Here is a 26,458-nt window from a genome sequence, read left to right as displayed (position 1 = left end):
GCGTAAGTGGGGTTGATATATGATTTTATATATCAGGATGTTTAAATGTACAAAAGGGAATTTGCTGTATTACTTTGTATATTAAAGGATTGAATTGCATACATGTATATTCTTTTTAATAAAGTCACCTTCTCTCAGTTTTTCTAAGCAGGGTGTTCTTTCTGATTCCAACTTATTGTATACAATACTGTAATTATGCATTGAGAAGGGGATCAGTTGTCCTCCGTTATATTGCCACCAATCTGTCGACATCATTACTCCACGATTTGTATTTATTGCTGCTCTTTTAAAAGGGTCCATTAATGACATCTACAACTTAAGTTCATGTTCATTTCTGACCGTTTAAGTTTAATATAATCAGCATCAAGAGACTGGTGGAATTATGATTATTACCTTAAACTTTAGCCTTCTCATACTTGCCTTATTATATCATTGAAATGCAGGCACTGTTATTTGATATTTATTTTTAAAATTACATCGGTACATCGTAATTATTCGGGCAGTGTTGTAACCTTATTGTCACCGTTGTAGTTATTATAATTCGGCATCTTTATGGAAGTTCCTCCGAATGCGTTTAATTGATTGTTTTATTAACATTGAATTATGTTTATTAGTTTTATCGATGTGGTATTTTACCAGAACGTAAACTGTGTAATCAGGGGCACGACGTGGTGTTAAATATTTCAAATGAACCAGAACGTTGACGGTGCAAGAAAAGACAGCGTCGAGTTGATTTATCAATTTCTCGATATATAAATATGTCGGCCGGATTTGTATTCTGGCCGAATGTTAAAATGCGTGGTGCAGGGTTCCATATTGAGCTGTGATAATGCGTAGTTTTGTAAATAATGTATTTCGCGAAATGCTTATGCAACAGTCTTCCAGAAATATTAAAAAAAAAAAAAATTGGGTGGAAGTTGACGGAGGACAATCAAGAGCGGTAGTTTTCCCCCTATAAATATATTATATAATAGATTTAATATGTTTTATTTTTAAGTGAATTATTTACATTATAACTTGATTGATATCGTCCTGAACTTTTTAATAAAATGGAGATTCTTTATGTAAATGTCATCCATCAAATTCTGTAACATCTGCAACATCTTGAAAATTATTTTGTAAATTAGATTTAAATTGCCAAAACTGCAATGTTTAGGGGCTAAGAGAATAATACTTTTAAAGAGTTTTCAAAGTTTTCTTGCGAGACTTTGCCGAATAAAAACTAACGGAAGAAACGAACAGTATACCAAAGGATAACGATAATAACAAAAATAAAAACCACTGAAATATTTCACAATGAAAAATGGCACTAACGAAAAACGTTTTAACGAAATTTTATTCGGAAATGTGTCGATAAATTGTACACAGATAAAATAATGATAATTGTAATAGTAACAATTATTTTAACTTTACAATATACAATTTAATTATTTCGTACTGAGGTAACAGCGAAATTTTATGAAACTGATAAAGTTCTTGAAACTAAGAAATAATTTTTTTACTTCATATATTTAATCACGTATTTTTAAATTTACAGTTTTCGAACTTGAGGTCACATGGATTCCTTGTTTAATTTAGATTGATTTGTAGAAGCGAGAGAAGCCGATGAAGAATCTATCCAATTCTTAGTCTAATAAAAGAATAGTTTTAATATTTATTGCAAATTACCGTAGGAAATAGATTTAAAGAAACATGTAAAGAAATTTAGTAGAAATTGATAAAGTTAAATTAAGAAAACAATATAATTTACTATAATTCAAATAGTCGTGACTAGTGAGAGGTTATTAAAAGAAAATTGGTTACTTTGTAGCCCACCTCCAATAAATGAAAATCCCTCGTTATTTTTGGATGGTTTCTGATTTTATACTAAAGGTTTTATCGGGAATAATTTTTATTAACTTACAATTATCAGTATATTTATTACTAATTATAATTATTTGGAGTAAGGACTGTTTTGTCTACCAATATATTCAATCAAATTTCCTCTTTTGTAGAAGCGTATGTCTGGCAACATTTTTCGTTTCGAACCGTGTTTTTGCATCGATTTTCATTGAAAACTTATTGCCGTAAATCTTTTGAAAGATTGTTACTATAATGATGATATACAGGTTTGCATAATGTAGTTATTTCAGTCTACAACATTATTCTTAGTCAGCTTCAATTCACACCGTTCAGTCGATGTTATCTCTTGGCTGCGAATTCAAATGAAACGGACTGTCTTTAGAAATGGAATGTATAAATTCTCAAACCGGTTCTCCAGTTGCATATTTAAGCACTCCACAACGCATAATAAATTATGAAAATGTTGTAGCGTGGGAATTGACTCTATTAATAAATAATAAAAAAAAAAATAAAAATAGGGTAGAAGATAAAAGAGGGAGATGTCGACGGGATGCTTTAACCAGTTGAAAGTTACACTTCTAACGACTATTAATCGTGCTTTTGTTTTTTTGGCTCGTGAAAAAAAAAAAAACATTTGAAATAAGGATATGAAAACTTTCCAGTCACCTTTTTTTCTACTTTTTAAAATTATTGACTTCAATTTTTTTAAACGTAAATGCGTTATTGTGAGAACAGTTTATTATCTCCTCTTAAAAAGAAAAAAAGATATAATGTATCTTTTATATTTTTTGACCGACTTTTTAAAAATGTTTTCCTTGAAATGAGTAGCCAGGAACAGAACTTAAAACTTCATTGAATGAAGTGAATGAGTGGTCAGTTAACACAACAGCTTAACATAAGGAGTGTTGTACACTTTCTTAAATTTTGTCATTCTAAAATCCCGACTTGAATCTTCTTTTTTAATATATTTCTCCAGTAGAAACAATATAAAATTAAAAATATTTTTTATCTTTATATCTGTAGGAAAATGTGAATTTTTAAATCTTTATAAAATTAATTACAGGAATGGCAAAAGCGTAACGACAAAACTTTCTTAATTTTTACTTTGTATTTTTATTTCATTATATTATAGAAACGGATACTAAAATAACTGGAATAGTTTTTTAGGTGTTGATGACCTCCCCAACATCAATATAACACTACCCGCCCTTCAGTTAGTTTTTTAACACCTTAACCAGCTGATATACTCGAATGTCTGATAGGTATGCCATTATGGCGGTTTTTAAGTCAATCGTGCTTGGTCTGTTGGGATACACTGCTTGTTTCGCTGGCCCCCACTGAAATTAATCTGGGGGAGTCAGATCGGGCGATTGTGAGTCCACAAACTTCTCGAAATGGTTCATTCGGCAAGACATTTCGTAAAAACGTCATTGACCTGTTAGCTGTGGCGCCATCTTGTTGAAACCAACCGTGACTTTTTCCCTTTTGTTAACCGAATAATGAAGTTTGTTTGTTAAAATAGCACAGTAACGCTCATTACTAACTGCATTTTCAAAAACTCTAATTTTCGCTTCGTGTAAAGATTATTCGTGTCATTCATGAGGGTTAGTTGTCGACCACAACGTTGTAATTCACAACATTTTTGTGAATTATTGTACCCTCCCAGATGAAACCAAGATTCATCTACAAAAACGTGGTAATTTCGAGGATACCTGCGGAAATTTGGTCAACAATACGTTTAAACCATCGACAACAATCTAGATTTTGGTATGACCTGCAAGTTTCAGTTCTTAACACACATTACTTTGTGGGGGAAAAGCTTCCGTTTCTTTTTTACAGCTTTTTGGGCAGTATCAAATCCAATATCTTGCTCCTACAACGAACCCACAGGACGACCAACCTAACACCGAAGGGATAGAATGTACTGTATAATTCTAAAGCATACTGCACAGCGACTTTCTTAACGCACCGTATAAAGATGATTTTAAGTGTTTTATATTTACAAGAAAAAGTAGTTAATTTTACAAATGGACAAGAAAAGGTAATAATAATGTTCAACTTTATCCCTGGAGAAAGGTTTAAGTTTTGAGCTTCGTTCAAATATAAAAAACTTTCAGCAACATCTCTGCCAGTTATTTTTTTAAATTTATAAATAATTTCTCCTTTTTTCCCATATAGCTAAATTTTTCGATGATACATAGAAATATGATACATATTTTACGAATTTTATTAATCTATTCCTTCCAGAAAACGGAATAGATTCATGAACATAACATTTTTTTTCGTGTTAACTTTTAAGATATTAAAAAACGAAGCGGTGTTTTCTCGCCCTAAGTAGAGGAAATGAGATAACTGACCATAGTAAGTGTACGAAGCCTGTCGAAATTTGGTAATATACAATAGTATAAGTACCAACATCACTAAAGATTTTTTCGAATAATTAATATCATTATTCTCAGAAAAAGCAAATTATCACACAAAAAAACGTAACAGTTGTTGTAAAGAATGAGAAATATTGCAAAACAAAACATTAATGTCCCACTTTTGATTGTGAATTATATATTGCTTCGACTTAAAAGATAAAATTTATAATCCTTTTTAAAATATAGTCTGTTATCTTATCATAATTTGCCATTAAAACTTAACAAAATTCATCTAAAACTTCTATTTTGTTAAACTATTGTTTATTTGTCATTCGCATGAAACTTTAAATTTAACCCGTTCCGAATTAATAAAATTAAAAGTTGATATTACTCGATTAAGTTAAAATTTACTCGATTTTTTGTTTATCTTCTATTATGATATAACTGTACGATGAGGTTATTTAAAAGAGTAATAAGTTATAAATAATTGACACAAATTTAGTGCCTACCAGATTTTTTCTATTTTATATTACTACGAAATGTATTTAAAACTTTTAAATTAGAGTGTTTTGAATTAACTCCATTAGAAGTAAAGAAATCCATTTCATAAAGTGGTCGAGTAAAATTTATGTAATATTATAGAAATTTTCTTTCTAAGCATCAGGGTTCTTACTTCCAACCAATAAATCAAGACAGATTCATAGAGTAGTGTCTAGTAAACGAAAATGACTATTCTTTTTCACTGAAAACATTTTTAATTAAATATAGTATATATTAATAATTTAACTGACGGTAGTAAATAGCTTAACAACTTGTAAAAATACATTTTAAAACTAGATTCAACAATAATTTTCCAATTACCGTTGCTCTTTGTAAATTAAAATTTGGTAAAAGTTTCGTAATAACTTTTTTCTCCCGAATATCTTCGTATCCTCTAATCCTGTTGTAGCACAAAAAAAACATGATTATAAGCTAAAACGTTTTTGTAGATATAAAAGAGAGCAAAGAGAGAACACACACACACGCACACGCACGCACACAATATATATATATATATATATATATATATATATATATATATATATATTTAATTATTAAACTTGATTTCAATGGAGGTTTGGGAGTGTGATGGTTTTTATATTGATAAGTTAATGGTTGAATTAAGAATTTGCTAAATTCATTTTTTTTTATTGTTTAATATTGAAAGGTATTTAAGTATTTGGACATGTAATTTTTTAACCAAAATTTTAGTATTTTTACTAACTCGGATTACCAAAACTCCGAGATACAAAAGATTCCAAGAGATGAATATCTCTTGGACAATCACCTATGACCTCAATCATCAATAACAATCACCTGATAACACTGTAGTCCCCTTGTATATTGTGTGATGGAACACCCAGAATTATTCTGGATTCCAGATTGTACTCAAAATTCCGGAAAAATATTTGTTACGAAAAGTTAATAAAATCCTATTTTCTTAGATCCTTTCCATAATCTTCATCCGAAATTCCATAAAAGTTATATGCGTATCTTTTACAGTTAATTAGCTTTGTAAAAGCATAGGTTATTTCAATACATTTACAACCTCGTTAAAAAAATATCCTATTCCAGCAAATTTTGTCACAAATTTTGATTTTTTTTTGCTAAATTGAAATATGGCAATAGAGAATTAAAGAATAAATGTTTTTAAATTTTAATAAAAATATAGTTACATGTTTTCCTAAGTTTTTTTTTTATAGACAACTTAGACGGTTAAAAACCAAAAAAAAAGAATTTCGTTCGTTGTAGATAATCCACTGAAAATTTTCTTTGGAGGTATAAGAAATATTAGCCATTATTAAAGTTTTAGTCAGGTTATTTGTAGTTAAAATATCTTCATTCGTTATGTTTCATTTAAAAAGGTCCTAATAATTCATTAAAAGCAGACGTATCAACATCAATTAAAGTTTTAATTGAGATAAAAACGCCGTTGAGGAAAATTCCCTTTTTATTTATTTTTTTTGTATAAAACGGACAAAAATGACATGAAAATATAACCCATGTAAGAAATTACTTACAGATATAAGTTAAATTTTACAGACAGAACATGGACAGCGCTCTCTACACAAAAAAATTCTCGTTCCTTTCTTCAAAAACACCGGATACATTAATAAAATATAATTGCGTTAATTAATATTATTAACGAAGTACTATAATTCGGGTTATTTTTAATTTCACTTCCAGGAATAATATTAGTGTTTTCATGCAGAATTTGATTTAATCGTCTTTCGAAAATATTATCAAACGATGAAAACTTATGAGTATAAAATGCCATTTATTCTCTGCTTAAATCATATTCCCCAAATAGTCAGTTTTTTTCTAAATTTATGCGTGAAACTGCCTTTAAAGCTAAATAGATTATAATTTTTAATTTTATAATATGATTTTTTTTCAGCAGAACAAAAATTTACATTTTGTTTTCTCTTGAAGAAACCATAATTAAACAGTATGATAAAATATCACATGACCATAAGAAAACCATCTCTCGTGTAAAATATCACACGAGAGGGGGTCGTCCAATGATGCCTTCCACGAAACCATCATTAAGACGGGTCCATGTTATTAAACATGATTATAGTAACAATTAAAGTCCAGCAGCTACCCATTGTGTCATAAGCACAATTATCGCCAGGTTTCTAAAACTTGTCTCGTACGTGAACCACATGTGTCCAACACTCAGCATGCACGGATGTTTTTTTTTTCAAAAAGAAGATTCTCATGCACATTTGAACGTGGCTGGATAAACGAACGAATGAAAAATTAAACGCTCATATAAATAAAATCCTATCACAATAATCGAATATAGGAGAGGGCAAAGCAAGAACATGACAAAAAAGAATAGCGTGACAAAAAAAAAACAAAAAAAAACATGAAATTAGATCATCGTCAACGACCATCACATAGGTTCAGTACAGCTAATGTCATCACCGTAGTCCAGCATATTCAAATCAAATCAGCAGGATTTACTTGTCTGTTTAGCCTAACCATATATTTAGAACTCAAAAGGTCCATCTCATCCCGGACATACGGGATTCCAAGGTAATCATGTACCTCATTATTCTTGTCTAACCGAAGCAATTGGGCTACTCCCTCGATATCTTGTAATGAAAAAATATTATGTAACGAAAAAAAAAATTAAGATAGGAAGTTTAGTGAGTTAAAAGAATTTGTGCATTAAAACAATCTGTTATGAATATTGTGGTTTATAAAAATATCGACGGCAGACTTAAAATATATAATACTTAAAATTATAAAAATATGAAATAAAGTTGTTTACTAATATGGCATTTTCGTGATTTGTCGATATTCCAATCGGTTTCTATCAATTGAGAATCAAAAAAAAAAAAAAATTTAATTTTCAAAACTTTAATATTTAATTTTTTTGGTTTTTTCTTTTGTGTTTCATCAGTCTGCAATTTTTATAGTTCTTGTTATTTGCTATGATACTCGTAGAACAGTTCTTCAAAACTACGTACATACTGCGTTATACGCTCAGAAGTTCTATATAGTACCAGTAAATAATTTTTTATCGGAGATTCTTTTTTTATGAGTACATGTGCGATATATTTTACGATTCTTACATTGTAACCAATTCTAAATAAAGACTTGAAACAAAAAAGTAAATAAATAAAATACCAGCGTATGTGGGTTTAAGAATTTTAACTCGAGAAATTCATTTTTTCTTTATTCTTTTCTGACAAATATCCATATATGTTTCTTACTACAGACATTTTTTCATCAAAAGAAAAAAAAACCTATCTTTTATCAGGAATAAAAACATCCTTTCTGTTAAATGACTAGAATTTTGAAGACGTAGGTAGAATTCAGAGTATTTATCACAAAGGAAACAATGAATTTGCAATGATGAGAATAAAAATATGTTGAAATTATTTATTTATTAACAATTTTTACATAAGTTCTAAATATAATAATTCCATAAATTTTTGAAGTTATTAGTTTTATAATTATTGAAAGTAATGCTGTGCGATCCAGACATTTCTATCATTCGTTTACAACACATAGGTTAGCACTAAAGTACTTAAAAAATTAACAATGATATTTTACTCTTCATAAAATAAAAAAAAAAAAAAAAAAACGTTTCTATTAAATACTCTAAAATAATAATAAATTTTACTTTACATAAAACAAGCATTAAATGTAATTATTTAAATTTAAAATAACGTAACATTTGTAGGATTTGTAGCATTGTGCGTTGAAGAAATGTTTGCACCTACAATTTTTAACCAATCAGTATAATTATTAACATTAGTAATAATATCCGTTTTAGATGAACACTGTTGACCAAATATAGATGTAATTTTTTGAATTACAATATCAAATAATGATTTATGACCTTGTGAATTGATTCCAGTTAATTTTCCATCGCATACGAATGAACCACCGAGAAGTTTCTGTTAATAACATATGAAATAATTTTATTTTTTAATTAAAAAAATATATACATATTACACTAGTGGTTCAAACAAAGGGTTTTTAAATTTAGGTTGAGTTAAAAAATAAAAACCATCCGACAAAACTTAGACCTGGGTTCAGATATGAAATTTCTATTAAACCGGAAAGAAGGTATAAAACGTTTGTTGCGGTTCCTCTCCTACACTGGAATGAAGAATACAATTTACTGGTTTTTGTCAAATTTATATATTTTAGTTTTTATTTGTTGTTGTTACTTGTCTATGTATACTCTTTATTGTTTATTTTTGTTGTTTATGATCATGTAGTGTTACTTTAGCCTCTAATGACTGTAATTGTTGATGCGACTGTAAATAAAAGCATTAAATCAAATAAAATAAATGAAGAACAAGAAGAAGAAGAAAGAATTAGTTTTTTTAAAGCACTGCAAACGCATACATAATTAGGATCAAAATTATGACAATGAAATTATTTAAACTTGTTAATCACATTCGTTATGATTAATCATGAATACGTCATGAAAATGACAAAAAGAAAATTTAAAAATATCATTTCATACCGATTGGATGAGATTGTGAAATGCTTTGTGGCAATGAGTTTCCTCTGTTCCTGTTTAGCCTCCGGTAATTACCTTTCAGATAATACTTCAGAGGATGATATGTATAAGTGTAAATAAAGTGTAGTTTTGTACAGTCTCAGTTCGACCCAACCACCAAAGAACACCGGTATCCGCGATCTGGTATTCAAATCCGTGTAAAAGTAACTGACTTTACTAGGACTTAAACGCTGGAACTCTTGACTTCCAAATCAGCTGATTTGGGAAGACGCGTTCAACACTAGACCAACCCCGGTGGGTTAGTTTCCTATTCCTATTGTGTGTTTTTATAACGTGTTTGGGACCAGCTGAGCCGCAACGATCAGGGATCAACAACAATAAGAACAATAACAAGAAATAATTTGTTTACAGTCCATTGGAAAAATGTGTTAAAAAACAGTGAAAAAATTGTCGCATCAATTAACATCATTCACGGATTGTTGTAGGCGATGTATTAGTTGTACATCTCTGAATAATTACAGTATAACGAAATTCCTTGTCGAATGCACGAGGGAAATTTTGAATGCAGTAGTTTCCCGTTGTCTTCAATCACATAGCCAAATATACAGTTACATATTACTGAATTGTTAATATTTGATATTCAGCCGTGCAACTGACAAATAAATTTCGTTGATTACAGACTAGTTTAATATTGAACATCGTTATGCTTAGATAAAGAGAAACCTTGATTAATGAATCTTGTACCTCGAGTGTTTTTTATCACACATATATTAAGAAGGCCACGGGTAGCGTAAAGAAACACCTATCGCTGTTTAAAGTAAAATAATGCGTTATAGTACAACTACTTAATTTTAGTGGGGTATCAAAAAATATGATTTTAGACTTGAAGAATTTATACCTATTTTGAGGTCATGAACGGAAATTTTATTACTTAGGTTTTATGATATTAATATTTCATATATCATTTACTAAAGATTCGTTGAAATATATTTTTGTCACGATCAGCTGCTAATTTACAAAATAAATAATGGGAAATTTTTTTCTAAATATCATAAAAAGTATTGAATTTGAAAAAGAAAAAAAATCATTGTTACCAGTATTTTGAAATTAAATGTTTCAGAATTTCGTTAAGTTTGAAAAATGTAGCACACAAAATTAGATAAGAAATTTTAATGTTTCGGCTGTTATTTCTGTCAACCTTTAAGTCCATTAACCTTTGCTGGGAAGAGGAAACCTTATCTTATTACCTTTAATTTGGGATCTATGAAACAGACTCAATTTTTTAAATGATCATTGATATGTAAAAATCGGCATAAAAATATAAAAAAATAATTTTTACTTTCCTGACATCGTAGTTCTTGAGTTATGCTGGAAGAAAGTATGTTATCAGTCAAAAAGAGAGGGTGTGGGTTTTTGAATTTCTCGAAGGTTTCACGACCCGAGGACGTCAAAAAATAAAAAAAAAGTGGAGGGTAATTTTCGTACGTGCGTTAGCGTATTTGAAGTTTTATAACTTGTGACTGAACATTTTTCAATGGAATTTTGCATAAAGACTCGTGCATATGGGGCAGTTTATTGGTAAAACTTTGGGTCAATATCTCCAGGGGTTGGGGTAGGTAGTTTTTTGGGATCAATTTTCTGAAAATTTTGCAAACAGAACTCCATTTTACATTCAGTTCAGTACATGCGTGCATGCTTATCTTACCATCTGTAATAAAAATTGCTCCAAAATTCCGCCTTCCCCAAATGTCCAAAAAATGTTTTTTTTTTATTTATTGCATATTTAGAAAAAAACAATCGGATAAAAAGTATCAATGTAAAAATGTAAGCTTTTTCGATTTTAGGTAAAGTGGAAAATTTTGGAGCAAACCTATTTTTTAAGTGGTAACACATAAGCGTGTTTGCATGTACTGAGCTATATGTTTGTAAAATTTTGAGAAAATTATCCCCAAAGAAACTATTTACCTCACCCCCTGGGAGATATTGATCCAAACCTTTACTTTGAAAATTGCCCCATAAACACAAGTGTTTTTGCTAAACTTTAATCACTCTGCTTCAGTCATACGTTATTAAGTTTCAAACACGTACATACGTTATCCTCACTGATTTTTTTTAAGGTTCCTGGATCATTAAACGTCGAAAAATGAAAAAAAACCATACCCCACGTTTTTGACTAATTCCCATACTTCCCTTTTGCAGCATAATTCTAGCGCTATGGCAGGAAAGTAAGACATATAAATAAAATATGTAATTTATCTATTAAAAAAGTATTTATAAGAGCTAAATTCTTCTTTTGTTATTGAAAATAACATAACGATTATTAACGAATATTAACGGTTATTCTTAAAACAACTGAAAATAAATATTTTTTATGTTTTCATAAAAAAAAAAATTGTTTAATACTTTAAAGAATAGTAGTTTAAGACGAATAGAAAATAAACAATATATATTCTATTAGAGACTTTAATAACAATACTCACTGTACTATTAGTTTCTGCGGCAAACCGAATTACAAAACGTTATTACTCGAATGACCGAATATTACCTGTGGTGCATTAGGATTAGTGTTGATATATAACGGAATATTCCAATCAATGAACAACAGAAAAATATTAAAAATTAAAAAACGTGACTGCCAAAAAAAAAGCATTGCTCTTTAATATAGGATAATTACTACAGTAGCCGCCGTATAACGGCGAGCTTTTATTGCTTCTGCATTATCTGCAATTAATCAATCTGTTGTATTACAGCATTTTAAAAGTGATTCCTGAAAATAAAATAGCCAATTTCAAGAAAAAGATGTTTCCCAGGCCAGGTGTATCAACAATATTGAAAATCAAGCGTTTTCTCCTCCCCTTTTTACTCGACTGTCCAAAAAGGAGTGTAACGTGTTTAGGGTGTATGTATGTATGTGTTTACGTTTCGATTTAGTCATGTGACACCGCGTTGGAATCCTCGCGTTACTGGGAATGCCATTGGCTATATATATATATATATATATATATTATGTATAAACATTATATTGACCCGAAAAAACGACCTATCCCACCCCCTGAAGATACTGACCCAAGATTTTGCCAATAAATTTCCCCATATGCACGAGTCTTTTTGCAAAATTTCATCGAAATTTGTCCAATCACAAGTTTATTAAGCTTCAGATACGCCAACCCACGTACAAAAATTACCCCAACTGCTTTTTTTAATCTTTTGATGTAATCGGGTCATGAAACCTTTGAGAAATGCAAAAATCCACACCTTATTTTCTTGACTGATTAACATACTTTCTTTCTTCCAGCAGAACTCAAAAGCTGTGATACTAGGAAATTAAAAATTAATATTTGTGTTTTTATGCCGATTATTTATTTATACAGGGCGTTTCATAATGTTCTTAGGAGTTACAAAAATTCTGTACAAAAACAGTATTTCACTTACCTAAATGAAAGTTGTACGAGGTGATGCAGGGAGTCAAACAGTTTTTGTTAAAATCTATAAATGTTCAATATGTGCTGGTGACACGGCACACATCAACACGAAAAGTCTAGCTCTTGCCAAACTCGTTCTAACATGTCATTTTCGATAGAGTTGATTACATTGATTATGCGATCCTTTAGCTCAGCGATATCGTGCGGCATCGGTGGGATAAACACCTTATCTTTCACGTAACCCCAGAGAAAGAAATCACATGGCGTGAGGTCTGTTGATCTTGGTGGTCACAGCATAATGTGTTGGTCTTCTTCAGACGCAGCGCCGAGGTAATGTTGTGTTAAGGTACTGTCGAACCTCGTTATGAAAACGGGCAGGACAACCGTCTTGCTGGAAAATGAAGTCGTTGAATAGCTGAGGCATAAGCCATTAATTGTAACATATTCAGGTATATAATGCCGGTTACTGTCTTTTCCATAACAAAGAACGGCCCATACACTGCCTCACGAGAGATCGCATAAAAATGTTTACTTTCGGAGAATCCCGAATGCGTTCCACATAAGCGTGTGGGTTTTCAGTTCCCCAAACTCGCACGTTATGACGGTTTACTTTGCCGCTAATATGGAAAGTAGCTTCATCGCTGAAAATCATCTTGTTTAGAAAACTTTCATTTAACAACATCTTTTCCTGTAACTGTAAACAAAAATCGAGCCTACGTGATTTATGTCCATCAGAAAGATGCTGGATTAATTGAAGACGGTAGGGTTTGCTTAATAAACGTTTACGGAGAACTTTCCACACTGTTGTTTTCGGAATTCCTAATTCTCTGCCTGCAGCCGCAGTCGATTTTGACCGCAAATAAAACTTGCACGCACAAGTCGGTTGATGGACGACCAGTTGATTTTCGCTTGCACAAGCAACCGGTTTCACTGAATTGCTTATACCATGCACGAATTGAATTGTTACTTGGTGGCTCCTTATGAAATTTCAACTGAAACGCACGTTGCACAGAAATTACTGACTTCGACAAGTGAAATTCTAACGCACAAAAGACTTCTCGCTTCCCGTGGTAGCCATTTTCTCTACTGTCAATGCCTAGCGAGCAAATGGTTTACTAACTACTTAGTATACGTGGGAAAAACTATTTGAAGTACTCTTTCGTACAGTATTGTTTTATTCTATCAGTGAAATAGTTTTTTGTTAATGAATTTTCGAAACTCCGAAGAATATTATGAAACACTCTATACAATTTAATTTTTCTCTGGTAGCTTAAACACTTTGATTCGGTAAAAAAAATCAATTTTCATACGTAGTTAAAAAATATCGTTACATATTTGTTAAAAATAGTATATAACAATAGTAATAGTAAATAATATTTGTTTAAAAATATGTTTTTAAGAAATTTGAATAATTTTGCAATAAAGTCAATCAGTTAAAGGGGGCGGGATAGTCTATAAATTTAGGAGTTTAATAACTAAAACGCTTAATTAATAAGATTTGTCAAAAGTTTTTAATTTTGAAATTTTGTATAGTGAATTACGTGTCAAAAATGCTGTTGCACATATTAGGAGTTAAATCAACAAGACAGTAGGCTAATTTATAATCAGGAATAATTGTGTATCTTAGAAACGGTTTAGCCGGTAAAGTTATGCCGGCTTTTTTATCCTATAAAATATATCTAAGTTTTAATGATGTTGAGATTTATTTAAAACAACCAAGCTCTCCTACTTTCTACATAATACTTAGAAAAATAATACGTTTTATTCGGTATAAGTTTCCGTAGTCGCAAGTATAAAATTCAACTTGTAAAATAAAAGGCCTAGTGCCTAATTTTTTTAATTCACCATATATATTATATATATTAATTATTAGATCAACCTTGTAAAATAAATAAAAATGCGTGTAACTTATATCGATATTAGTATATCAATACCGATATCGATATCGATCTTTTCTTCAGTGATACTGAAGGAATGGGGAATTTCGAAACCGATTCTAGAGCTAGAAATAAGGTGGTAACAAGTTCAAACAAACATTTGTCCGAAAACGCTTTGTTATCAAGTTACGGTTAACGAAAATTTTCGCCCGGATTTCAGTTCCCCGATGAAATCCTTTTTAAGGCGTTAAAACCTCATGGTTTCTTACATTTCTTTAACGTGAAAAATCGAATATAAAAATCTGAGAACTGTATCCCTCAGTTTTAATGATTTGAAAAGTAAATCAGAACGATTTTATGACGAAAAGCACGTATTTCTGTTAAGGTTTTTCATAATAGAAGTTGATTTTTCCTTATTTTTCTTTTTCATGGAATTTATTACGTCATTTTTCTCAGAATTAAATTCTTTGCAAGTGTACAAGCGATAATAACATTTACGCATTTATTAAACATTGTGTAAAAAACGTGTTTTACTTCACGGAATTTTTATTTTACGATGTATCGTGAAAACTACGGAAGATACAGTTCTCGGACCTAATTTATTCGATTTTCAGGTCAAGCATCATATGAAACCAACAATTTTACCTCTTATATAAAGCCTTAAAAATTTCAGTTTACCTCATTTCACCGGGGAACTGAAATCTTGGCGAAATTTCTCGTTAGTCGTAACTCGATTATAAAGCGTTTCCGGACAGATGTTTTTATGAATATTTTTCCTTACCTCAAGCTATAAAATCAGTTCCTAAATTATCTTCCTTTCCTCCTAAATCACTCTGTATCACAATAACATTTGTAAAAAATTATTATCGTGATTTATAACCGAATAAATTTTATTTCCCATCGTCTAACTGATTAAAAAACTCTTAACTCACAGCATTAGCACGTCTTCCTTTTTCATTTTCTTTTTTTATAGCAATAATTGTACTATTGTCATAAAAAAAATCAAAAACAATCATTTTTGCAACTTTGAACGAATCTCTATAGCTTCCCTGAAAAAATTAACATGATTATTGTACGTATAATAATTTTTTATACTATAAAATTATTTTTTAAATACATTATTGCAGTTAATCTAATAACCGATCGATTATCGGTGACTTAAAATGAAGTAGAAATTATTTTTAAAAAATAGCAAAGCGTTTCTCAAAAAACATAATCTACAAGAATTGGAGCGCATTAGGAAGTCGTATAATGAATACTCAGAAAATGGCTCGTATTAATTCTTCTTGTACCTAAAAAGTATTGTTGAATTGCTTCATATGTTATATACAAAACACGATATTACTGGAGCTCTTTGTATGATGTATACCCCTCTTAATTTAAAGGAAAAATAAAAAATTAGCAGATTTTTTTTTTTATTTCTATAATTCATAGATATTATATACAATTAAATGAATGGCTGTCAAAAAAATTGCAGTTAAAATTTCTGAATCTTGTTAGTGTTTAGGAGAAAGTAGACTGTTGTTTAATTAAGGAATAAAAGAAAACCAAGTTTGAACTATTATAATTGTGTAAAAAAAGAAAAACCAAGGGAAAAGTTATACAAAAAGTTTAAGGCTTAGTTATACTTTATTTTCCTCATATTTTATTAAACAATCGTGTTGATAAGTAAAGAAGTGTCGTTTGTGAAGTCTTTCTAACAAAACAAAATACGTTTATAATTCTTTACGATTTACAAGTAATTTCGGCTATAGTATACCTTTTAAAATATTTCGCATCATAGTCTTGCTAAACATTTAACTCGTTAGATTTGAGCATTTAACTTACTGTGAATTACAAGATTCAAAGTAATAATTTTCAAAGAAAAATTACAAATTTTGTGATTTAAAAAAAAAAAAGTTTTGTAAGCGTTTAGAAATACATCTAATATTATTATTACCAGTCACTGTGCAGTAATATGGGAACATAATATGCTGTTATACATTCATCTAAGCGTGAATATTTTAAATAATTTTTTTTTTGTGAATCTCTGTTCCTCTATTTAATCAGTATTCTAATTTTATAAATAAGGTAAACTCTCAGTTTTAGTTTTAAAAACGTTTATTAGTTTGCTGGATACATTACCTCGAAACGATTACCATTCATTAGTGTCCACATCGTCGTTGACAAAGTATAATTAAAAAATGGGCAAAACTAGTTTATTTCTGGTATATATATATATATATATATATATATATATATATATATATAAAGTAAATTATATAAATTTGTTACGAAAGAGCGGGTATCAAGCTTTTTTTTTTTTAATTTTTTTATCAAATAAATGTTAACAATACTTTTAAATTTAGTGTATAATTTTTTTTTCAAAATTATGACAGTGATTATCTTATTTCATTCATAGCATGGTTGTCATAACGTATTTCGAAATAAAGGGACTATGAGATATGTTTTACCAATATGAGATATGACCAGTATGATATTATGAGATATGTTGACCAATTCAATATGTTTTACAGTTTTGCTGTATATCTTTCAGTGTCGATTCAACATTGTTTGTTCTTACACAGACTGAAAATATTTAGGAAAAGATCAGAGCTGAATGCTATCATATCATAATCCGGAAAATCTACTAACAGAGTTTAGTAATAGAAGACGTACTTCTTATACATCATTTTCATTACTTCATCGGTTAAATGCTACCACGCCGGCTGAACTATGGTACTTTAAACCTTACTCTGATTACGGTAAAATTTATAATAATGAAAAACTTTTTAAGTTATTAATTATCGGGGAACTGGATTTTATACTACTGATGTGGTATACGTGGAAAATATGTTATGTTATGTGGAAGACATACAATACATTGTATAAATAATAAATTGTATCAATATATTTCAAGAGTTTTTCTAACATAAGTAATCATCTTACTCATATACTGTGGATAATTCCTTGAGGAACCGATCATCTCTAAGGTGAATTTATAAAACAGAATAAGTAATGGAGAATAAGTAATAATTATAAAACCGAAGTAGTGGAGTGATTGTTTCTCCACTAGGTTCCTGGTTCCCATTAAGATAAGAATTTATAATGAGTTCGATTTCAATAAAGTTCTTATTTATCTTAGCAGTTATTTCAACTCAAGAAAAATATGTGTATGTAAGTACATACACATATTTTAAAAATAAAATATGTAAAATCGTTACGGCGGTATAAAACTTGTATTACCTTATATTCCGTTGGCCATCCCGTCAAATTACAAGTGGTTCCTATATTTGGGAGTTCATTATTAATTTTTATAGGCTTAAGAAATTTACCATCGATATCAAACGGCTGCGAGACCTGCAAAAAAAATTATAAATGCATTTTGAAATGGGTTTTAATTGGAAAAAAATTATTACTGTTGAAAATGTTATACAATTTGTTTTATGGGGTTTTGTTTTGTATCCATGATTCTGATTAGTTTAAAACGTAAGATAAATATTATAAAAAAAAAAATTATAAAAGGACTCGCTTTCAAAATGTATTAAATATTTTTCCAAACGATTTATTCAGATCGTTTTTTAAGATAAAGATCTTAAAGAAGAGTGATAAAAAATTTATACAGTTATTTCCTTAGTGATGTGGTAGATATTCTTTAATGAAAATATCAGTTTTGTAAGAATATCTTTTAAAGTAAGCTTTTTATAATCGTTGTTTTGTACAGTTTTTTTTTCAAAGTATATATATTTTTTTAATTTTTATGCATATGCAATTTAAAAATATCGATTTATGTATTTTGTTTAATTTTTACTTTGGATTTTAACCAAAGAATCCTTAACTTCAAAATCAGTTGATTTACGATGAGTTTTACCACCAGACCAACCTATGGGTTAATTTTATCTTTTACATTTTTATATACACTTTTTATTTGATTCTTATGTATGTATTTATTACATTAAAGTACTACTTAGCCAACGTTTCTCAAGCGTGTGCTCTAAAAAAGTCGTATGGTAAACAAATTATAAATAAATAAGTTATTTTAATATGTTGGTATTCTTATCGGTTTTTACACTTTTGTTCCTAATATACATGTAAATAAATGATAACACTAGGTTTCTGTATTTCTTGTTTACGTAATATATATCTTTTTAATGTGGTTTTTCTTTAATATTTGATACCACATTAAGTAATAAATTTTTATCAACTCTTTATTGTGATTAATTTAAACACAAATTCTTTTTTTTTAGGTTTTAAGGGCATCGACTACTTTCATTAGCCCCTTCCACATAAAAAAAGAAGAAAAGAAAATAATATTTCTCTCCCCTCACAAAACGCTAGCGACGTAGTCGGTAGACTACTCTTGTTAATAGAGATCATTTAATACAATCAAATACTATTCATGGGATTAAAACACCAAAAGAAACACAAAATGGCGAGGGTGTAAAATGTCCTTGCCACTTAAAAACGTTTCTAACGAAACAGTTTTCAAAAAAAAAAACCTAACACGTAGAAAACAGGTTAAACACGTAATGACAAGGGTGTAAAGGGGACTTGCTACATAACAACCTTCAGACTACTTCTATCAAAGTACAAAATTTCATTAAAATTTGTAAAAGCGCATGAAACAAGCTTCATTCTACGTCCTATCGCCTAGTTTTCCCTTTGGCCGTCATTTTTTGCTTCTCTTCTCCACCTTCCAAAAGGTCTGAATGTCAGCTTCCAAGCTATCTGAAGCCTCGGAGATGGTGTCATCCGATCCTCCTCAGTAAACCGTGGAGGGCCCTGTGCTACCGGCTCAGATGCTGCGATCAGAAGGAATTCTTTTCCTTATCAGCTATTTTCTTTTGCCGATTAGGACTGTTTTCTCTAGTTGAACTATTTCCAAGTTTGTTGTTCACTATACGTTCAAACATTCTTGCTAACGCCAGTGCTAGCTTCGCAATCACATCCTTCGCTTTGAATGAAGTTACAGGAGTTGACGCAGCTTATGCTTACGACATTACCTATTTTTAACCATTTCCTTCGTTTCATATCTTTAACTGATCCTTCAGCAGCTTCCGTGATGCCTCGGACTAACATGAAAGGACTTATCTTTCTAAAATCTTCTTCCTTACTTTTGATGGCCAAATATTATGGTACCGCTACACTACTTTTCGGTTAAAACTTGGTTTGATCCTACTTCTCAATGTCCAAGAACAGAACTCTTCCTCCTCTTTGGCCTGCGAAGACGAGGGTCTCCAAGACGAGGGTTCTGGGTGGATCCTCTGGGACGGACGTTGTGGATGTTGTTTCCTTAACCTGTAAAATATGCCAGTCGATATGTCACAAGGTTCGGGCGGAGAGACGGTTGGGCTTGCCCCGAGTCATTGACCCTGCCTGGATTCTCCCAATCAACCGCCTCCCACATATTTAACCAGGGTCAGGGGTCAGGTACTGCCTGACCCACGATACCGACATCCCAGTGGTCGCACATAGCAGTAAGCGTAAGCAGTAGGGTTACTCCCTTATCCATGAGACAATCATGTCAAGGGCCGACGTGACAGATTCACACTCGGCGGCGCAAGACTTCGGCAGAGCAAGGTCACAGCTACCCACCCACAAACCGGCTCCACAACAGGAAAGCACTCCGTTGGGCACTGCCTGTGAGCGGCAGCATGAAAAGGTGAAATACTGCGTGACCCAGTTCTTAATGGTCACGGATACTTACGCGCTTATTTCCATGCTATTGGGATAGCGCCGTCTCCCAACTGTGCCTCTATTGCCCCGGTGTATGGGACGACACCCAGTACACGTTTTTCAAATGTGTTTGGCGGACCGAGGATCGTGCGATACTAGAGGCAGATCTCGGAACACTCAGCTACCAAAACGTGGTTGCGAGGGTACTCAGTGACCTAAGCAGCTGGGAGAGTAGACCGAGTCGTCAGGAACGTTTTCAGGACCAAAAAGGGCGACGTGAATAGTCCTGAGCCAGGTGAAATTAAGTAGCGGTCTTCTCAGGCTAAGATAGGAGAACTTGGACTGAATTAATGTGTAAAACTGTTCCGGGTCGAGTCCTGGTAGAATTTGGGGGGGGTAGTCTACTGGTGGCCGTTGGAAGGAACACCAGTGAGAGCCAGAAACTCCGTGTATAAATGCATTTCCACCTTCCTCCACCAAAAGAAAAAAAAATTATTATATGCAAAAGTATGAAAACTATAACATTTTTTGAAATAATTTTTCGAAATGAATATTCATCACTTCAGCTTTTAGTTCTTAAATTTTTTTTTTTTGTTAGATTGTAAAGAAAAAAATTCTCAAAAACCTTTTAGAAAACGTATGCATAAAATTGTTTTTTTATTTATAAAAGACCAGAGAGATTGACTGGAAACTGGGGGTTTATCGGACACTAATCAAAAATAGTTTTTAGAGTCGAGAATTTAAAAAAAAATGTGAAGACTAAGCAGTGCAGTGTAATAATCACCTTATCACTAATATTATAGAAACTTTTAACGTTGAATAACGATAGACTATCAAAATCTGGCAGCCTCAGAATTAAACATTATTTTTTTTAAAGTGTTTCATCATAAGAACATTAAAAGCTTATCGCTTCCCTTTAATTTATCCTGGGGCGGGGGTTTATTTTTGATTGAATTAAAGTTTATTTTATCTCTATTAATATCGTTTGCTCGAGATAAAATTTTGTTAATCTAATCTATATAAGCGAGTATATTAGGTTGTGGTGGGTAATCCAAGTAGGAATGTTCTAAAGAACTAAATGGTTTTAAGTGTTTTTAAGCTGAATTTTCACTTATATTGGGATTTCCTAAAACTATAATCGTTGGCGTTAGTTTTTTAAAATTAAAATTAATTTTAGTAAAATTCTTACAAACGGTTTTTGTGGGATTTTTTGTTTTCAAATTTGTTTCAATATTAATTTACGTACGTCTTTATTTGTATTAGTTTTATTATAGAAATATTTAACCATTTGGTTCTTTTTATTTAAATTTTTACGAGTAATTTGGAATTATATAAATTATTGAATTGAGTTTTAAAGAAATTCTAAGAGTTTTAAGAAATTGTTTGATACTTACAGTAACCAAAGCGATATCATGTTGTGACATTTTTTTGTTGCTGCTATCATAAGAAGGATGCAGTATTATCTCTTCTGCCTTCCTTTCTTGATATGAATTCAAATCCTTGTATCCTCCTTTCATTATGCAATCCTCTGCACTAAAGTATTTATCAAATCATAGTAATAAATCGTGTGAAAAATGATTTCTAAATAATATTTTAATTTTATTTTGTTAACGAAAGTTATGTCATGTGATTAATGTCATATGATCATATGACATTTAATTAATTCTAATTTAATAAAATGTAAATAAGAAGTAAATACATTGATTAGTTATTAATTCTTATTGTTGTGTCAGTAACGAACGACAGCTGTATTTTAAACAAACAAATGTATTTTAAACGTAATACAAACCGAATGTAATTAAACTTAATACACGTATTTTAAACTTAATTAAACGTTTTATGTTATCTCAAGCTTAAATAAACTAATAAGAAACTTAAACTGTGGATCTTATTCCATATTGTCTATTTTACTAAAATTTTTTGGTGACCCCGACGTGATGCTTTTAAACAGAGTGATTTCACAAATATTTTTATTTATTATTTTATTTCACAAACTTATGACTGTGAGTATTGTAAATTATTTTATGATTCGTCTCTGTCTGATAATATAGTCTGACTTTTATAAATTTATTAATTATTTGACTAATTTAAACATTAAGATTTTCACAATAGTTTTAGATGATGAACGTTCCAGTGACAAACTTACTGAGTTACGACGTAAACGCGGTTACATTAAGGGCAAGCTAACCCGCATTGAAACCTTTATAAACTCATTCAATCCCAAAGTTAATAATCCCTTAGAGTTAAAAACCCGTTTAAGAAGACTTGAAGAATGTTGGTCCGAATTTGACTGCATTCAATCAGAAATTAGAGCGATCTGCACGGATGCTGAATACGAAACTGAAGAAAACGAGTTAGCATCTTTCGAAAATAAGTACTACGAAATCTAATCTAAAATCAACAACATCCTTGCGAATCAATCTTCATCCTCTCCTTCTCATCCATCTCCTTCTACTACTGAACAATCGAACATGGCTAACATTAAATTCCCCGAAATTTCCTTGCCTTCATTTTCTGGAAAATATGAAGACTGGATTGAATTTCACGACGTTTTCGAGTCTATGATTCATAATTCCTCCAATTTAACAGATATTCAAAAATTTTATTATCTACGCTCTTGCTTAAAAGCCGAAGCTTTAAACACTATTAAGGAAATAAAGGTTTCTGCCAGTAATTATGAATCAGCGTGGACACTTCTTAAGCAGCGATTTAAAAATACTAGATTAATAATAAAGGCTCATATACAAGGGATATTAACTTTCAAACGACTTGACAAACCTGAGTCTACCGCGCTAAAAAACTTTATTAACTATTTGACTGCCTTAAAAAATTTAGGTGAACCAACCGATCAATGGAGTACGCTTTTAGTATTTTTAATTACAGATAAATTAGACTCCAAGACTAGAGATCGCTGGGAGGCGCATCATGCTAAGAATATACTAAGCTATAATGATGACGAAGATAACAAGTCTTCTGACTGCGAATCCAAACCGTAATTTTTTTGAAAATTTAATGCAATTCTTATATAAACAATCAATGATCCAAGAAGTCCGGGATGAAAATCGAACAATAAACACCAGAGGTCCGTCCTATAAAAACCAGTCTAAACCGCATCTTAATCGAAATGTAAATATTTCATGTCATCTTAGCAATATCAACATTTCCAAATCTAAATGTGCAATCTGTAATGACAATCATACAACTTTTACCTGTAAAACAGCTCACTAATCTTAACTCGTCACAAAGATACTTAAAGGTTCGCGAACTCAAGCTATGTATAAATTGCCTAAGGTCAGGACACAAGACTCTGCAATGTAAGAGTCCTTATTGTTGCAAACTTTGCAATAAGCGTCATCACAGTATTCTTCACATTGAAAACACTTCTCAAGCTTCAACAAATCAGTTAACCTAAGACTGATGTTAAAGAGTCTTCCACTCCGCAACAGTGTGTATCCGCCTTTTCCAATAGTAGTGATGAAGTTATTCTAGCTACCGCCATTATCCTTATTAAGGACTCTCAGGGCGTTGTTTACCCTTGTCGTGCACTTTGACAGCGGTAGTAAATCAAATTTTATTAGTCAATCACTAGTTTCAGCTTTAGGTCTCAAACAATGTAAAACCCTTGCATCTGTCACCGGAATCGGAAATACGGGAATGTCAACAAATGCCTTTGTCAACGCTACAATTAAATCAAAATTAAACGATTACGAGGAAGATGTATCTGTTGGTTTTAAGGAAAATTGTTAACGATTTGCCGACTTCCTTCGTCAACTTAAACTTAAACATAACTAATGACATTCAGTTAGCTGATGACGGGTTCTTTCAATCTAAATCAATCGATATTTTAAGAGACGGCCAATTTAAACTAGGAAAGGATTTACCTACATTACAAAATTCAGTTTTTGGCTGGATCACGAGTGGCAAGGTTGCGTTCAACCATGCATTACAGAAAACGTCTCTGGCTCTTACCACGACTTGTAATACTTCAGATGAGAATTTGCATGATCTTCTTTCTTCATTCTGGAAAACTGAAGATTTCAAATAACGATAGCAAATCCCTTGCCGAACAAGCATGTGAGCAACACTTTATATCAAACGTAAAACGCCAGTCAGACGGCAAGTTCGTTGTTAAATTACTTTTTTCGGATGATCCCACGAAATTAGGAAGGTCCAAGGAATATGCCATTAAACGTTTTTACTCTCTGGAGCGCAAGCTTAACCGAAATAATGACATGAAAATGAGTTATGATAAATTTTTAAACGAATATCTCGAAAATGAGATGGAACCTGTTACAGAAGACAGGGAACCAGAGACCACTTATTACTTACATCATCCGATCATCATGGAATCCAGCTCCACGACTCGATTACGCGTTGTTTTTGACGCATCAGCTAAGACCTCTTAACAATAATTCTTTAAACGATGTCTTAATGATAGGCCCAACTATACAGCAGGACTTACAAACTATACTGTTATCATTTCGCACTCACTCCTATGTATTTACTGCAGATATTAAACAAATGTACCGTAGAAAATTAATTGATGAGAGTCAACGAGATTATCAACTAACTGTATGGCGTAATGATGTATCTGACAAAATTGACACTTACAGACTGAAAACAGTTACCTATGGCACTGCTTCTGCTCCATTTTTAGCGATTCGTTGTTTGTTTCAGTTAGCAGAAGAAGGGAAGGACTTGTATGTATCCCAAAGCATTTAAATCAAGACGAGACTTTTACGTCGATGATGTCTTAACTGGAGGAGATTCTGTTGACGAATTAATTGAAATACAATGTGAGTTAATTGATCTGTTAAACAGTGGAGGTTTTCAACTTCACAAATGGTGTTCAAATCACCCATCTATCTTGAAAAATGTCCCAAAAGAACATCTGGAATTAGGATTCGTCATAGAAGACTCAGAAAGCAAAGCAATTAAGACTCTGGGAATATATTGGCAACCAACAACAGATGCGTTTCGATTTAAGGTAAACCTACAGAATCCTCCAAATTTCGTCACTAAGCGTGTTATTCTGTCAGATATATCTCGACTATTTGATCCGCTTGGCATAATATCACCGATAATAATTACTGCTTAGCTTCTAATGCAAGAAATGTGGCTCATAAAGGACTTAGGATGGGATCAACAAGTTCCTGGTGCTTTGCAGCTAAAATGGAATGAATACAGGGAATCACTGCGGATCCTAAATCAACTGAACGTCAGTAGACGAATATCGATTGGAAACTCTGATCAAGCATTCGAAATACATGGATTTTCTGATGTGTCAGAAAAGGCTTACGGAGCCTGCCTGTATATGAGAACTGTAGCAGAAAATGAAGTAAACGTGATGATGATATGCTCCAAATCGCGCGTAGCTCCACTAAAATTAACGTCGTTACCTCGTCTAGAACTCTGTGGAGCGCTACTATTGGCTCAACTACTTCAAAAAACACTTAAAGCTAGATTTACTCAATATTAACATCATTCTGTGGACTGATTCTACCATAGTACTTCACTGGTTAAATTCTCTTCCTAAAAGTTGGCAAACATATGTCTGTAATAGTGTCTAAAATTCAAGAATTGACACCTAACTGTAAATGGAAACACGTAAAATCACAGGATAATCCAGCTGATCTCATTTCTCGTTCTATCACCTAAATTGCTCTTAAAGTGTAATCTCTAGTGGAATGGACCTCAGTCAGTGGTTATCAAAAAGTCAAATGATTGGCCTCAGCCAATTCAAATGACAACAATCAATTTCGAACTCGAAGAAAGACGAAAGACCAACGCAATCCAATTATCAACTCTAACATACTTTGAATTAATCGACAGATTTTCTAGCTGGATTAAACTATTGCGAGTTACAGCTCTCTGCCAACGTTTTAGTAAAAATTGCAAAACCCCTGATAACAAATTTCGGACATTTAACCTATCAAGATTTGTCTGAAGCTGAAACTACATGGATTAAACAAGCACAGCAAGCCGTTGTTGAAGATCTTTACAGGCTTAAAAACAACAAGGATTTAAGTAACAGACTTAAATCACTGGCTCCCTTCATTGATGAAAGGGGAATAATCAGAGTCGGAGGCAGGTTAAAACATGCTGCAGTTTCACCTAATCACAAGCATCCTATTATACTCCTCCCGTCAGACCATCGCGTGACCAAATTGATAACGCTACAGGCTCACCTTAATACTTTACATGCTGGTCCTCAAGCGCTCCTTGCAAATGGTTTTAACGCGTAATATTGTCAAAAATTGTTTCAAATGT

The 26,458-nt window shown here is 31.5% G+C and overlaps 1 protein-coding gene across 2 annotated transcripts in view; it reads right to left on the bottom strand.

Moving 5' to 3' along the window:
* Positions 1-8,124: 8,124 nt before the first annotated feature.
* LOC142322988 (putative serine protease 46) overlaps positions 8,125-26,458 on the bottom strand; it is a 26,857-nt gene continuing 8,523 nt past the window's right edge. The window contains exons 4-7 of one of the 2 annotated variants that reach the window (XM_075362084.1): positions 21,583-21,721; positions 17,759-17,872; positions 15,466-15,582; positions 8,125-8,659 (exon numbers count right to left, since the gene is read on the bottom strand). In XM_075362084.1, the coding sequence (XP_075218199.1) occupies positions 8,420-8,659; positions 15,466-15,582; positions 17,759-17,872; positions 21,583-21,721 (610 nt within the window). In that variant the 3' untranslated portion in view covers positions 8,125-8,419. The remainder of the gene's footprint in view (positions 8,660-15,465; positions 15,583-17,758; positions 17,873-21,582; positions 21,722-26,458) is intronic. The other variant, XM_075362085.1, reaches the window with a different exon arrangement.

The sequence above is a fragment of the Lycorma delicatula genome, chromosome 4 (assembly GCF_047948215.1).
Source record: "Lycorma delicatula isolate Av1 chromosome 4, ASM4794821v1, whole genome shotgun sequence".
NCBI classification, from domain to species: domain Eukaryota; kingdom Metazoa; phylum Arthropoda; class Insecta; order Hemiptera; family Fulgoridae; genus Lycorma; species Lycorma delicatula.
This window is presented reverse-complemented; position numbering and strand designations above follow the sequence as displayed.